The following is a 16,905-nucleotide window of genomic DNA, read 5'->3' as shown; positions in this document are numbered from 1 at the left end:
ACAAGCAGCACAGACAATACAATATGGGTTAATGAGTGTCAGCACCAGCCACTGCCATGAGATGTAACAGAGCACTGTTCGTGGCATCACCACAATCTGATAAACATTGTCAAATTAGATGGATAGATGGTACAAAACAAGAATTTGTTTATTCTAAAGACCCAGTGTGGTGTAGTGGTTTGAGTGCTGGACTACAACTCTAGAAACTGATGTTTCAATACCCCATCCAGCCATGGAAACACACTGGGTGACATTGGGCAAGTCACACTCTCTCCTCTCCACCTCAGAAGAAGGCAAATCTTGAACAAATCCTGCCAAGAAAAACCATAACAGGGTCGCCGTACGTCAAAAACGACTTGAAGGCACACAACAACAACAGAGGTTGGCCGCACTGAACACTCTATTAGCATAATCCTGTTTACTCAAACTAAGGTAGTAAACAAGTATTATAAATGCATTCTAAAATCCTCTCACCCCACTCAGAAGGGCACTGCAACCTTTCATCACTGCAAGACCCTTTATGTACTGTTACAGTCAGAGTGTAATGGGGCAGGAGTTAAGTAAGCTTAAATAAATTATTGCAGTGAGCTTTTAAAACACTACATTCTTCTACAATATTATGCCCTTATCACATTACAGTTTTGTAAAGCGAAAATTCCCAGAAAATGGAGATGCATAATATAAACAAATGTGAGCTCTGATATTAGACGAACCTACCATGTGGCCAGAGTTCCAGAAACAGCAAAAAATATCCCTGTCATTTGTCACTGGCCCACTTCCACAAATGTGCCAAATTAAAAAGCAAGAAAGCTTACACATCTCAGTTTCTATAACATGAAAATGAGTCACCTCTTTGAGTCTCTAACCACCAATATTTAAGAACAGAAAGAATCTGAATACCGTCTGTAATCAAAAAGACTCAATAGGTATCAGATAAAGACAGATCCAAGTCTTTCTAAGTGGGCAGTTGTGTTTTCATGTATGAAGCATTTGGTAGAATGATCCTTGGAAATCTTGAGCTGCCTGTTCCTATTTGTTAACAACAAGTAGAAAAAAGCGGAGGAAATAACTACTAGCTCAAGAGCTTTGCTTACCAATGTGATAAAGCCCTATCCAGTCCGTAGGGTCCACTTCTTCTTTAATATCCCAGAAAATGATGAGGTTCTGAGACTGTCCTAGGGTGTATTCATACATGCTCGCAGTCAAACTAGAGCGACTGTCAGAGGTCACCAGGTCAGTGTCACTGTTGGCACGTTGCAAGTTCATGTTCTCAGGCACAGTGCCCTGGGAAGCCAAGCTCTGGAGGTTCTCTGGGCTCAAAGTGTAACGTAGCTGAGGATTGCGCCGTCGCACAAAAAGGAGATGCTCCCGGGCTGAACTTGTCATCTTGGTCTTGTTTATGTAGGAGACACTTCACTCAAAAGATCTCTAAAGAACAAAAAGCAAGCAATATATTACAAACCTTCCTTCACATTTGCAGAGATAGTTAGGAGACCTAAACAATTTTTGGCATAAAGGCCTTGGAGTGAGGGTGTCATCTTAAGATACGAAAAGCTTCCCACATTGACAGCAAAATGTAATTATTTCAAATAAATACTGAAATAAATAAATATGTCTGGAACTACCCAACTTACGCACTCACCTTAGGTGTTAAACATTCAAAAGGGACCTCTGCATTGTTCCTAAAAACTGTTAAGATGCCAATTTTAAGAAGAGCACAGAGCCCAATGGTTTGTACTAGCGGAATGAAAGTCATTCCAATAGGGTTCATGGGAACCTTGTGATCTGCTCTACAGCATGCCAGCAAAGAGTGCCCAATTGCTAAAGCTAGGGAGTAGTGTAGTATGAAACCAAGGCTTTCAGGACTGAGGCTCCAAGGGGCCTCTTTCACCCTACACAATTACCATGCTATGATTCCACTTTAGCTGTCATGGCTGCATTCTACGAAATCCTCCTAGGATTGTCAGTTTGGTTAGAGGCCCCAGAAGATAATTCTCTGGCTGAGGATTCTCATAAAAGCCCCACCATCTAAATTACGAATTCCAGAATTCCATAGGATATAGCCATGGCATTTAAAGTGGAATAATAGTGCTATATCTAGGTAGTGTGATATTCCTTGGGACATTTTGATTCCCAAGGGTGATGGTGTCATCCACCATGATGTTGAGCTTCCCTGCGATCTCTAGTTGAGCTGTTCAAATTTCACAGCAGCTGGACAGAAAATGCATCTTCCCAGCAACAATGTATTGTCATAAAATATTGTAATCCAAAGCACAGTACAGTATATGGGAATGGCTCTTAAAACAGGCAAGTAAGTTTCATTAGCTTTACAAGTGAAGATGAAAGTTTCTAGAATTCATTTATTAACATAACCACCTGCATTTTTGCCTCTCCTTGGTTGAATTACAATGATGAAAATCTGCAATTTAAAATCTAACACTGCTCCACTGCTAGGCAGAAATATAGAAAAATTAGTCTTTAAGTATTATAATGAAGAGGTACTTTCTAAACATGAGAAGAGATGTTGGCTCTTTAAATAATTCAGAAATCCCTATTTTAACCACTTGAGCAAAGCATCTGATCTTCCACAGAATTTATATCTTATTCAGCTTTCTCCAGAGAAGCTACTTTTGCCATTCCTTTACTATTGCCAAGAGAAATCTATGCTACGCTCTTCCCCAAAAGGTCTTATCTAGTTGGCTGACTGAACAATAAAGGGACAGATAAGACTGTATCACTCTGGCAGGCAGGCTACTTGCACATTTTATGTATACACTGCACATAAAAAAGGAAATGTGTTGCCAAAAAGAAACAGACAGAGACAGTCGAAGGCTTTTATGGCCAGCAACCATAATTTTTGTGGATTTTTTGAACTATGTGGCTATGTTCTAGAAGTTTATTACTTATGTTTCACTAGCATCTGTGGCTGGCAGCTACACAGAGAATGCCAGCCACAGATGCTGGAGAAACATCAGGAATAAACTCTTCTAGAACATTGCCACATAGCCTGAAAAACCCACAAAAAACTAGAGACAGAGATACCTGGCAGGAGTGGGGGAACAGACAAGGAAACAGGTTTGCATAAAATATAGAAATACTACTGTAAATTTAGAGATGCAGCTTTAGAAATGATTAGTAGAAAAAATATAAAACATCTCCCCTTGAGTAGGAAAGACTGTGCCCATTCTGTCTGGTGTCCAGGTATTGATGGGCAACCTCACACCTCCCATTCATATCTTTAAATACAGAGCTTCAAGTCAAGGAAACTTTCAAAAAGGGGAATGTCCTTTGTAAGGTAAAACCAAGAGCCACATTATGTTGGAGGAGATCACCATATTTCTGTAACTCCTCTGGTTCTGAGAACTCATTGAAAAAAGAAAACCAAGACAGGGAACAAATCAGGTTGATGGTAGGATCTTTACACCACACACATATGCTAACTGCCTATTGCCAAGGGAAGGGTGGTGGTGGCTTGCATTACATCCTTAAACATAATTCTTCACTGTGATATACTGCCATGTTGCTCAGACTCCCATTTCCCACATACCCCTCTCCTCATCTTCCATGGTCAAGAGAAGGTGGTGAGAAGGTCTCATTCGTATTTTTGATAAAATGCATCTCACTGTTTTGATTGAACTTTAAAACTTTTCATTAGTCTTAACTATAGTTTGTGTACAGCAAGCTGATTTCAGTTCCCAGTTAATGGAACTGGCTTGTTCCAACAATCCATAATTAAAATTAACCAAAATTCAGAGTTCAGAAGCAACGCTCCACCACTTTTAATCAAAAAGGAAGAAAAATCGTCCAACCTTCTCATAGCTACACCAGAAAGAGAAGCACATGAGACCACAGGGCTAACTGCAGTTCATTCCCATCATGACAAACCATGGTTTTTCATTATGCTTGAACCAGTCTGGAGTATCAGATGATCCATGAACAAAAATCAAAGCCAGCTTCCCTGTACAGCAGCATTTTCCTTCCAGCTTAGTTAATGCGTGCCTATTTCATGCAGAAAAGTAGGCCAAGCTTTACCTAAAAGAAAGAAATGCTTATAAATCAGGCACGAATCCATAACTCTCATATTCAGCAGACCAAAACAAACACTTTAAAAAAAAAATCCTTTCCAGTTCCTCAAGTTGCGATCAAAACATATCAAGATAAAATTATGTACTGAAACCCGAAGTGCAACAAAACCTGTTTTACTCCCACCATCCTCAATGATATCTTGTATTCTAGATCTACAATACAACTAATGTTTTATTATCCCAGTTAGCAAAACTGTATTCTCTTCGGCAACTAGTGCTGGAGTCTAAAAACCCCACTTTGAGATTCTGCTGTTGCTCCACCATGACTCTCCCACAGCATGGTTGACTTCTCTTGTGCCTTTCATTTACTGTAGCATTTTTCTCCACACAATTATTTATTTATTATATTTATCTCTTACCTTTCCTCTAATGAGTTCAAGGCCATACACATGACTCTCCTCCTCACATTCTCACAACAATCATGTGAAATTATTTAAGCTGATAGAGAATGAGTGGCCTAAAATGGATCCACAGCCAGTTTTTTGGTTCATTAGATAGGAACTAGAAATTGGTTTTCTGAATTCCAGTCCAAATCGCTAACCACTACACATAGTGATTTATTACAACTACTTCAATTTTTCAAACAGATAAGAGCTATTATCTCAAAGCAAAAGCAGACTATCATTATTTAGAGCATGACCTTTGTTTTACACCTGTAATATATTAAAACGTGCTGTACTAAAACCAGCAGATTGACACTAGCTCTATTTGTTACATAACCTTAAAACAAGTAATCTAACAATGTGTAGCAAATTTTCTTTAAAAGAAAATAATGCACACACCAACTGTTATAAAGGGCAAAATATAGCAGCTGTCACTCTGTTCATAACTGGTAAGTAGCCCAAGAGAGTAGATGCACAGTAACATCTGCACTGAAGAATGGATTAGAATGCATGTCAGCATCCATTCCCTGTGGTACTTTACATTTCTGTATGGACTTCTGACTGCTGAGGCAGTTCAAAATAAAGTAGCAAAACAGGTATGGTCCACAGTATCACCAAACTTCAGCGGTCCTTCCACATTTGCTGGGGTTAGGGGCACAGGACCCCCATGAAAGTGGAAAAACTGAAAATAAAAAACCACTATTTTTTTAACCTGAGAGAACACCTTTCTATGAATCTCCAGATCATCCAGCACAACTCTATGGTCAACACCTGTCTGAAGATGAGCAAAGAATAGCACAGGAGGGCTTACAAATGCCTGGAGATGTGTTCTCTCTAGGAATCTCTAGGTCCTCCAGCACAAATTCTGATGGCCATTGACCACAGAGCCATGCAGGAGGAACTAGATTCCCAGAGAGAACATGTAAATCCAATCTATGAATAATCAAATCTGTAAAAGTCAAAGCTTCAAATGTGGAGGGCTGACTGAACTACAAATTACCACCAACAAAAATAACAATTATTAGCCATCAAAAAGAGGCAATTTGAAATAGCGATGGGTGAATCAAGCTATCAGCAGTGTATCACATTTGCAGGTGTTCCTTCTTGTTTCTGTGGTTATCTATGAGCTGTGTACAGAAATAAAGCTATACAAACATTCAAATAAATGTCTAAATGCATGTTTTAAATATGTATTTTCCCCTTCTCGATATACAGATTTTAAAATACATTTTTGAACTAAGAACTGTGTTAGAAAGTTCGGAAAGTGTATAAACTGATGGATAACCTAGTTTATAATCTGTACATCAGTGTCTATCAAGTCACTGGGGTTGCCAGATCTCAGACGCCGGCTCTGAGACTCCAGTTTCCATGGGTATCTCTAATCAGGAGATGGGGGTACAAATTCTCCAGCTTTGGGGGGCTCAGCTCCAAGCAAGAGGAAAGGGCTGTGTGCAAATTTCTAGTTAACCTAGTACAGCAGCAGCTTGCTACGATATGAAAAGTTTAATCAATGTGTTGCTATAACGTGCAAAGACATACCAGGGAAGTCTTTGTATTTATTTAATTAGATTCCTCCTTCTTTCCCAGTAACTGTAGCATCAGGCTCACCCTGCACTCTGCTTTGTATATATCTTTTGGCTAGAAGCAAGCAGTGGCATCACTAGGGTTGGTGTCACCCAGTGCAGTAACTGATGGTGTCACCCCCCATTGACCTCCTCCTATACCACAACATGCAGAATCCATAGTAATGTTTTTATACTAATGTTACTCATAAATGGTGATTCCCATATATCACTGAATGTGATGGTAATGGTTATGGCATAAACAACTAGCACAATTAAAGTTATAATTTTAAATTACAATGTCATACGCACAGCCTAAACATATTTACATATATATAGTGTCATGTGCTTAAAGTGACAATTTGGTAAAATGTGGTTTTCAAAGAAAATTTAAATAATAAAGTTTTTAAATTAATAATTATTTTTTTGAAATTTGATTTGTTTTTTTATTGTTTGCCTTTTCTTTCTTCTCCTGCTGAGCTGCACCCCACTCACACCATCTCTTCAGCATTTTAATTGGGCACAGACGAACACCACAGCTTGTTTTTGCCAGAAGGCTGATGTTTGAGGAGCAGTAGTGTCACCCCCTCTTAGGGAGTCACCTAGTGTGGTGTGCACCCCTCACACCCCCAGTGTCATCACTGGAAGCAAGTAGACTACATTAAATATTCCTTATCCTGTCTGCAAAAATGAGAAGGAATAATCTCTTCATTTTACCCTGATCTGAGAATGGTCCCTTTCACTAAAATTTCTGTCTTAATGTTCAAATAGGAAATTATGTCCTCCCTTCAGTGTGTGTGTGTGTGTGTGTGTGTGTGTGTGTGTGTAAAGCTGTGACACACTGTGGTTCGTACTTGATGCATAATGTTCAGTTACATAACCAGGGGGTTGTTTCTAGATCTCAGGTTTTAGCCTGGAAACCTCAGAGCTCGGGACAATTCTGAACTGACAATCCTCAGGGAAAGGCAATGGCAAACCCCTTCTGAACGAATCTCGGCAGGAAAATCCCATGAAAGGTTTGCTTTAGGTCACCATAAATTGGAAACTACTTGAAAACACACAACAACAACAACAACCCTAGTTCTAGATACTACAGCCTTCAAAAATTCTTAATCCCACTGCAGATGTGCATCCAATCTTCAAAGGAAATACACATAGAGAAGACAGTTTTCTGCAGGCTGTGGTTAAACTGGGCTGTGTGGGTTCTTCTAACAATATTTATGCACTATTCTAAATATTTTATTGGTCTGGTCCTGAACGTGCTTATGTTATATAAATCCCACTGATCTAAATTCAGATTTAAACATATATGTATACATAGAGTTATGATCTAGATTCAGACTCTTCCATTTATGAGAAGATGTTATTTTAGCAGTTCTATGTTAAACTGAAACTATACTTGCAAAGGTTAAGAGAAATTGAGGTATCACAGAGCTCTACAGATTCTAATCATCAATGGAAGAGCCTGATGTGATTCCACAAAGAACCTGCCCCACTTTTTTCAATCAATCTGTTTTAACCAAAAGATCACAACTTAGAAAAGATGTACATTAAAATCTTATCCTCCAGTAGTGAAATTAAATCACATCTGACAAAAAGCTGGCAACAAAAGACTACTGAACACTAGCAGCTTTGGCGTGCTGAAGAAAGCACATTTAGGAGTGGAAAGAGTACCTGACAATGCTACAGAAGCTCCGGAGCATTTCATCTGAGTTTGTGTGCAGATCCAAGACCCCATATGTGTGAAGCATAGAGATGAAGAACTAGAAGTGTGCTGCAGTTTTTTAAAGTATCACAACAAAATACTGTATCATCCTACGTACAATGGAAGAAAATATAAGCCTGTGTGGAAGTTAAAGTTTCTGCTAACTAACATCTGCAGTATCTTTGCAGGCAATTCTACCAACATCTTTTTACAAGTAGCTGTCCCCAACTGGGAAGCCTCCAGATGTGCTGGGAATACAATCTCCAACATTCCTAGCTAATATGATCATTGGCCATATTGGTTAGGCATTATGGGTGTTATAATGTCTCGGTTGGGGAAGGCTGCTCAAGAAGCACTTCTACAAATTAATCCATGCTTTAACCTTCAAATTACAAGCAATAGCTGCAAATGGAATGGAGTCTATCAAACACCAAGGGCCTGAACAGACATGCCAAAATAAAGGTGCTTTAGGTCACTTTGAAGGTATGCTGTTTAAATGACACATTCATCTTAAGAGGCCAGAAGCTGCGCCAAAGCAGCAATCCAGTCCTTAGCATTGGAGCATGGCTTTGGTACAGCTTCTGGCCTCTTAGGACGCATGCTTCATTTAAACAGCATACCTCCAAAGTGACCCAAAGCAGCCTTATTTTGGTAAGTATGTTTGGGCCCCAAGTACTGTGGGTTTTTTCCTAACAGAGATTACAACTGTTATTCAGAAATCAGTCACAAAGGTTCTGAGCAAAGAATTACATAAAACTGTTTAAATTCTAGTGAGCACTCAAAACATTCACTGTGGCGTCTGTGGCTTTCCATCTGCATCAGTCTCTTTATTCCACTCCATTTACTAGATCAAGTGGAGATTTTTTTTAAAAAAATCAGCCCAGTGATTTTCATGTTTAGAAAGACAGTATGTTGAGCCATAGAGAGCCAGTGTGATGTAGTGATTTGAGTGCTAGACTAGAACACTAGGAGACCAGATTTCGAATGTCAGCTCGGCCATGGAAACCCTTTGGCAAGTCACACACTCTCAGCCTCAGAAGAAGGCAAAGAAAATCCCCTTCTGAACAAATTCTGCCAAGAAAACTCCATGATAGGTTCACCTTAAAGTTGCTATGTCAGACATGATGTGAAGGCACACAAAAGCAACAACAGTGAGCCAGTTTTTGAAACATAGAAGTGGAAATCTGGCTGAAATTTAGTTATCAACTTAAGACTAGCTAATGAGTTCATGAACATCGATTTGAACCTAGTGAGCAATAGGTTTCTAGACCAGTGCAAAATAAAAATATTTTTTATTTCAATGCAAAACATTATCATTTTCAAACATTGGGAAACATCTCATGTTTTATGTTAACTCCCATCCCTCAAATTGGTTTCACATGTAACAAAATGCCCATGTTCCGATGATCTACTAACTACAGTTTTCAGTTTTGTCTGTACTGGGAAACTAAGGAGCTGCAGAACAAACTGTCATTTCAAATCACCATGCCTTCATACCTTGACTTGTTATGAAGCCATGAAGCAGAGTTTCATAGGTTTGCCAATTCAGCAAGCTATATTTAATGGGAGGCATCCTGGTTTGCATTCTGGTCTATAACCAAAATAAGCCGATTGATTTATTAATCCTGGTTTGTTACCTGCCTTGTGACTGCATCATAATCAAATTATCTGTTCAGATCCCATTTTATTAAGCCAAAATATGACTATTCAAACACAGCCATGACTTCAAGTCTCATGTTGTTTACTTGTTTAATAGCTTTTAAGGCATAAAATCCCCTCAAGGCAGCTCACAAGATTAAAAAAAAGTTAACATTAAGAAAGCCTGTGGCACTATTAAAATATAGATCCCAACCACCACAAATATAGTGCCCGCCTTCAAATTACCTCTGACTCAAGGCAAACCAATTACAGGATTTTCTTAGCAAGATTGTCTTCCTCTGAGACTCTGACCTGCCCAAAGTCACCCAGTGGGTTTCCAGGGCTGTGCAGGCATTTGTACCCTGAGTCTTAGTCTAACAAACTAAGTGTAGTCAAAACTATCAGCAGAACAAAACACACACACACACACACACACACACACACACACACACACCTCATGAGAAGGCCACGGTAAACAAATGAGAATGAGAATGTACTTGTGTCATGTAGAGATGCTGTTCATGAAGCAAGCCCTTGTGGAAATGGAACTAAATACACACTAGCATCACAGACCAATGTCGGCACAATCAACTTAAGCTGTGTATGGGAAATCACCCCTAGAAAAGTTTGTGGTACTTTAAAATCCAAGATGTTCTAGCCCACACCTCACACATCCAGCTGCTATAAATGGGAAATATGGACACATTTCAAATTTCCTAATCTCACTGTACTGCAGCTGGCACAATATGAGGAAAAACTACTCAGATTAGCTGCTATGTGCCTAAGAAAATGAACTGCATGATGTTTCTACTTGAGACTTAAGAGAAATAAATTCTTAATAAGATCCAAGTTTGTCTGGTTCCAGCAATTACCCCAATACAGGTTGAGACTCTCTTATCTGAAATGCTTGGGACCACATGTGTTTTGGGTTTTTCAGATTTTGGAATATTTGAATATATACATTAAATATCTTGAAGCTGAGACCAAAGTCTAAATATCAAATTCATTTATGTTTCATATACACCTTATACACATAGCTTGAAAACAATTTTATACATAATATTTTAAATAATTTTTGTGCTCAAAACAAAGTTTGTGTACACTGAACCATCAGAAAGCAAAGATATCACTATCTCAGCCACCCTTGTGGACGATTTTGGAGGATTTCAGATTTTGAAATTTCTGATAAGGGATACTCCACCTGTACTAAACATTTTGTCTGTGCTGCAAATTCCCCTTCTTTCCTCAAAAGAGCAGTGCTCAGACTGGAATATTTACCTGAGCATTTGGTTTTTAGGGCCACATTTTTGTTGCAGTCGGCTGACAGCAGTTACAAAGAAAAGGACTCAGGAAAGCCTAATAAACAGGATCTGAGTATCTGTTGTGTGATTATATTCTTTCCCCTATCTAATCAGTCCTGCTCAGGCACTGCCCTGAACACAGTAGGGCAAAAAGTGGGCAAAGGAATGGGATCAAGAGTGCAGGCTGACTACACCTACTATGTTCCCACTGACTGGCCACCTTCAATCCCTGACCTATTTATACTGTGAAGGAAGATCTGAAGGTGTGTTTTGTCCTTGATGACTTCGAGAACACTCCATGCAGCTGAGGGAACCAGAGTCCCTAATCTTGTGATGTTTTCTAGAAGCATAACATCTCTTCAGAGTATCCTGTTCAACATCGAGAGGTCAAGACAGCCATTGGGACATCTACGGTGGGCTCAGCCATGTGTGGCTGATAGGTTTCTTACTCTCAGGCTTTCAGGCAAATGCCTGAACAGGGTGTGGAATATGGGTAGATAACAGATTCAATATAAGGTGCTTAGACTACACTGAATAGATTTAATGGTTCCTGTTTTTTCAGTGTGTTTCAATTTCCTACTATTAAGCCAAGTTCACATTAACATTTAGGGTTGTTTTATTTGTTTTTATTTGTTGTGAAACTTTTTAAAACAATTTTAACATTGGAACCATTCCTAGGAATCTTTCTCTTAACTTGCTATGCACAGCAATCTAATGTAAGAACAGGGCCAGCAAATTAAATAATCGAAAAATAGTATGTAACAATTGGCTGGCCAAGAATATTGGTTGACATGATTTTTTCAAAAGATGGGATGGGTGCAATAAAAGCAAGCTGAAGAAAACTTTTCAATTCTTGTTATTATGTCGTATTTAAGATACATGAGTGTTACCTATTAACTGCAAGCACTCTCTTTTAAATACATTTACTATAAATCTATCTTAAGTTTCCCAGCAAAATGTAATTGGTCTGTTCTAATATGATTTACCGTCTGTCTTCTAAACTCCCTGGCAATTCATGAAAGACTGTAAAAATAGCTGGAATTTTACCCATAATACAGTGCAATACAGTACCAGATGAGTTAATTTTATTTAGGTAGAATATCACAGCACATTAAAATAGAAAGTTTTGCATTTAAAGAAGGCTGGTAATAAAAGGGATTTGTTCTCCAATTCTTATTTTGCAAAATCTTTCCTGTGCATCTGAGCAATCGGATGAAGTTCATCATGTCTCATTTTGTCACTTAGAACTTTATCACACCAGCACGCTGTCCTGTCACAATTATGGTAGTTTAAGAATAGAAGCATACCAGTTTATCATCATGTATTATCACCTTTTTCTCTCCAATAGCACTTTGGCGAGCCTTGATCACACAATCTCTCTTCTGCATGCCCTCCGTAACCCTGCCTTCCTGCCCTATGCCCTACCTAGCATACTTTTTTTGTTTTTGTTATTTTTATCTTTACCACAATTGGTAATGTGATGAAATAAAAGGAAATGAAATGAAAATAAAAGGGAAATAGCCTGCTTGGAAATAGTGAAAGGGAGGAGATAGAGGAGGAGAGGAGCAGAATCACATGCACTTGTGACTGTCTGAGAAATAGAACTGCAGCAGAAAGAACCTATCGCAAGGCAATCCATAGTGGAAAAGCAGCACAATGGGGAGTCGTTGTTGTTATTGGGTGCTTTCAAGTCATTTTTTAATTATGGTGACCCTATCACAGAGCTTTCTTGGCAAGTTTTGTTCAGAGGAGGTTTGCCATTGCCTTCCTCTGAGGCTGAGAGTGTGTGACTTGCCCAGGGTCAACCAGTGGGTTTAATGGCTGAGCGGGGATTTGCAGTCCAACCCTCAAACCACTACGCCACGCTGGCTCTACACACTGGCTAGAAGTCATTGATGGGTTTTACCTGTCAATGAAAACAAACACTCCAAGAACTAATGGAATGTAAAACAGCAACAGGACAGACACAATGTTATGTGATAAGTACAGAAGGCCCTCTTTATAGGCGGGCTTGCCTTCCACAGCTTTGAGCTTATGCAGAAGGCAAGCCCCATCAGAAATAATAGGGTGCGTACTCGCGCCTTGCACCCCATGCGCCGCCGCAAGCACTCACCCCATTATTTTCTATGGGGCTTGAGCATACATTCTTTTCCCCATACACATAGGGTCCAGAATGGATCCCCTGCATATGGGGAGGGCGGACTGTATTAGCAAAATACTGTACACTTTTATCCTGATGAAATTCCACTTTTTAGCCTTGTGTGATAAAGTCCTTAGTCAAAAGTAAGAATATCCTATTGCTTGATCATTAACTTTATCTGTGTGGCTGCCATCCAGAACAACAGAATAAGAGATTAATCTGTTAGTGAAAAGTTTACCGTCAAATCCATGTTCACCTAGATCAGGGGTAGGCAATCTTTTTGAGCCGGGGGCCGGGTTGCTGTCCCTCAGACAACTGGGGGGCCAAAGCCAAAAAATAAATAATTAAATAATTTTTTAAAAAAATTTAAATATATAAATAAACCAGGACAAATGTAGGACAAAATTTTCAAATGGAAGACACTTTTAAAAAAAAAAAAATGGAGGACACGTGAAAAAAAATTCTGATTTTTAAAAAAAATGTTAATATAAATGCATGTTTCTGAGGCTTCTATAGACAATTGCCCCCCAAAGGCCCCGGTGGCAACTGGCGGCAGGACCAGGCTGGGGCCGGTCCCAAGGCCTCGCCAGGCCTCATCCAGCCCGCGGGCCACAGGTTGCCTACCCCTGACCTAGATGTAGTTGAGAAAATAATCTTGTACCAGCCCTGGTGACGCAATGGGTAAATGCCAGTATGGCATCCACAAGGTTGTGAATTCAATCCTAGGCAGGGCTCCAAGGTCCACCCAGCCTGCCATCCTTTCATAGGTCACTAAAATGAGTCCCCAACTTGTTAGGAGCAATTAGCTTACCGATTGTAAACCGCTAAGAGAGTATAGTTCACTGATAAGCAGCATAGAAATAGCTATCGCTATTGCTGATAATTGGCAGCCTAGGCAAGGAGCAAAAAGGTTCATACCCAGTGGCCCTGTACCCATAACTATCCAACATGGATGCATTCTCCTTCACAGAGCTCCGTGAACAAACTACATAGAACTAAAACTTGTACCACTCTAAAAATATACATTATTGATAATACAATCTTGGTCAAACCAGCTTTTTGTTCTATAGGGGATATTGGTATTCTTGGATGAGATTTGATGGTCTAGCAAGTTCTTCATTGTTGTAGTTAATTTTTGGTAAGAAACACTATTATACATAATAGTTTCTACACATGAATAGATGTGTGTAATTCTATGTTCCCTATATATGGAGAGGATATTAGAATTGTCATTTGGATAGAGTTTATGGGGCCAAGTGACTACTTTTGACAGAGTGTGGTGTAATGGCTAGAGCTTAAGATCAGCAATAGGAAACCCAGTTTTAAATCCTTGTTCAGCTACGATATTCACTGCATAACTCTAGGTCAGTCACTAAGGCCCATTACAGACGGGCTCTTGAGGTGCCCCCATCACGTGCAAGGGGTTGGCCGGGGACCTAGCGTCCACACCGGCCTCACCCCAGCACGTGACGGGGGCGTAATAATGGCGGCGCCCTATACACACAGGCGCTGCCATTATTACGTGTCAGATGCATAGCGTCCGCACATCGCACGGCGCTTATGACATCGCAAGTGCGCCATTGGCGCCTCACGGCATCATAACCGCACCACAGGAAGAAGCACCATTTGGGGGCTTCTTTTTTGCTCCACGCGGTTTGGCTGCTACAGCTCCCTCACGGAGCAACCAGCAGCACCGGCAGACCGCCGCTTTTAGGCTGTCTGTAACGCGCCTAAGAGTTGCAGTAAGGATAAAATAGTGTTCATGGGGGAGGAAAATATAGGGGTTTTTTTCCAGCTCTTGCGGGATAACACAGGTCAGCACAGCTTGCTCTCCTTATCAGCGGACTTGCCATCTGCGGATTTAACATCTGGTTAAAGCGGATGGCAAGTCCCCATTTTGCTTAATGGCGGCGCGTGTAACACTACCATTAATTTTAATAGGACTTGAACATGCACAGATTTTGGTATCTGCCGGGGGAGGGCTGGAACAGATCCCCTGCAGATATGGAGGTTCGACTGTATAATAAATGATAATGTTTTACATGGCAAAACTACCAATTCATCTATGAACTAACTCAATTGACCAAGGAAAATTTTGTTTCATCTTGTATCTCCCCTCAACACAAAGGGATTGTTATAAGGATTAATACAAAATTATGAAGTTCTGTGTACTGAAAATTAAGTACAAGTAACTAAATGGCAACAAACGTTTCCCCATGAATGAAGTGCAGCATTATTCTACCTTCAGAAGTCAAATATGTTTAAAAGAAAATTTAGCCATCTGTGAAGAAAATAAGTTCTCTTCAAACATGGCCTTGTCTTACTCATATTTGGGTCAGTGAATCATTCCTTGTTTATGCAGGGATCTCTCTTTGTAGTCGAAGGCTGCTTCTTGCCAACCCCATCTCTTCTCACAGTAGTGACTGTAAATAGATCACTGGATGGGATGGGCCCTACCTATGAGCATAATCTAGAGTGTGGGCATAATGTTGATCTTAAACCCCAAGACTCATGAACAGAGCTACTGTGGAGGAATACACACTTCCTAAGGCAAAAGGAATGGGTAAAACAAATAATTCAAATAACTATATGAATTAGGGTTAACAGGGAGGAGGAATGGTACAGGGGTGATTCTCTGTTTCGCACCTTCTTGGCACCCAAAAGCAATTGCTCTCAATTGCCAACCTCAAAATGCCCCCGTTTATTAGAATATGATTTTTCCAAGAAGTGATGAATCAGGAATGCATCCCCATGTTTATATTACAACACACTGAGAGAAGAGTGTCTGAAAGCTCTTTAAATTGATACTGTGAGGCTCTGGGGATCATGTTGCATGTGCTCAAAGAAAGGTGAACATATGGTACAAATGACTTGGCTGAAGGCAACCTAGGCTGCATCTGCACTGCAGAATTAATGCAGTTTGGCACCGCTTCAAATGTCCTGGCTCAATGCTATGGAGTCCTGGGATTTGCAGTTTGGTGTGGCACAGGTGGTTAGATATTTTAGAAAACTACACATCCCAGAGTTCCATAGTCATGGCAGTTAAACCAGTGTCAAACTGCATTAATTCTGCAGTGCAGATGAAGACCTTGGTAGGAACAATGTATGCACTTCAATTTCAGCCAACAGGGCTGTCTCTGCCATTTTTGAATGACAGTGAAAAAGCTGCCTCAGACAGCATGTTGTCATGAGAGGAGGAACATAACTGTTCACTTATTTTGGTCTGAATCCAATTATGGCATTGCATAAGTCCAAGTTGCACTGTGCTAATGCAAATAAATATCAGGGATTCATACAGTTTTTCACTAAGAAAACTAGTTGCACAGTGTAGGTTGCCTGTTCTGTGTTGTACCTTATGTTATTGTTGTTCTTGGTGTTGTGTGCCTTCAAGTCATTTTTCCAACTTATGGTGACCCTATGGCAAAACTATCATGGGGGTTTCTTGGCAAGCTTCTTCAGAGAAGGTTTGCCCTTGCCATTCTGAGGCTGAGAGAGTGTGACTTGCCCAAGATCACCCAGTGGGTTTTTACATGGCCAAGCTGGGATTCGAAGCATGGTTTCCCCCTTACTAGTTAGCTCTCCTTACATTGCCTTACTGCTTGTGCAATGGAAAATGCAAAAAATTCTGCTAGTGTCATATTTTACTGCCAGGAATTGGGCTGAGGAGCACATAGGGAATTTTCTTCTGTGGGTACAAATAAAATTCACTTTGACCATAAGAGTGGAAGAGGGCACCATTTGCTGACCTGCCGCAGGAGGCAAAATGCCTTGTCAGCCAGGCATTTAACCCTGTGCTGTACAAAAAAATTCCAAGGGACAGAAATTTGTGGAGCCAAACATACTGTAATAAAAAGGTTGGCAAATTACCAAGGAAGCCATGACTGAAGAGCGGGAATTTTGAATGATGTTTCCAAAAGATATCTGCCTTGGTTCAGCACCCATCAATATGAGGAAAGTAAAATGTTCTTCAGAAACAGCAAGAGAAAGGGTGTGAGATTTGTACTTCTTTCACTTATATTTGTGACTCTCATCAATAATTTATCCCCGTGTCCAAGTAGCATGCTTTTCTCATGAGGAATAATTTTGTTCAT

The 16,905-nt window shown here is 40.0% G+C and overlaps 1 protein-coding gene across 5 annotated transcripts in view; it reads right to left on the bottom strand.

Annotated features, from left to right (window-relative positions):
- Positions 1-16,905, bottom strand: part of HECW2 (HECT, C2 and WW domain containing E3 ubiquitin protein ligase 2) — a 220,328-nt gene that overhangs the window by 144,322 nt on the left and 59,101 nt on the right. For 3 of the 5 annotated variants that reach the window (XM_089519540.1, XM_089519531.1, XM_089519532.1), the window contains exon 2: positions 1,095-1,428. The exons of 1 other annotated variant lie outside the window; for it this stretch is intronic. In XM_089519540.1, coding sequence (XP_089375666.1) covers positions 1,095-1,386 — 292 coding nt within the window. In that variant the 5' untranslated portion in view covers positions 1,387-1,428. Of the gene's footprint in view, positions 1-1,094; positions 1,429-9,587; positions 9,603-16,905 lie in introns of those variants that run through there. One more of the 5 variants, XM_089519534.1, reaches the window with a different exon arrangement.

This window comes from Sceloporus occidentalis, unplaced genomic scaffold, assembly GCF_023333645.1.
Source record: "Sceloporus occidentalis isolate IW3139 unplaced genomic scaffold, rSceOcc1.0.p SCAF_4, whole genome shotgun sequence".
NCBI lineage: Eukaryota > Metazoa > Chordata > Lepidosauria > Squamata > Phrynosomatidae > Sceloporus > Sceloporus occidentalis.
This window is presented reverse-complemented; position numbering and strand designations above follow the sequence as displayed.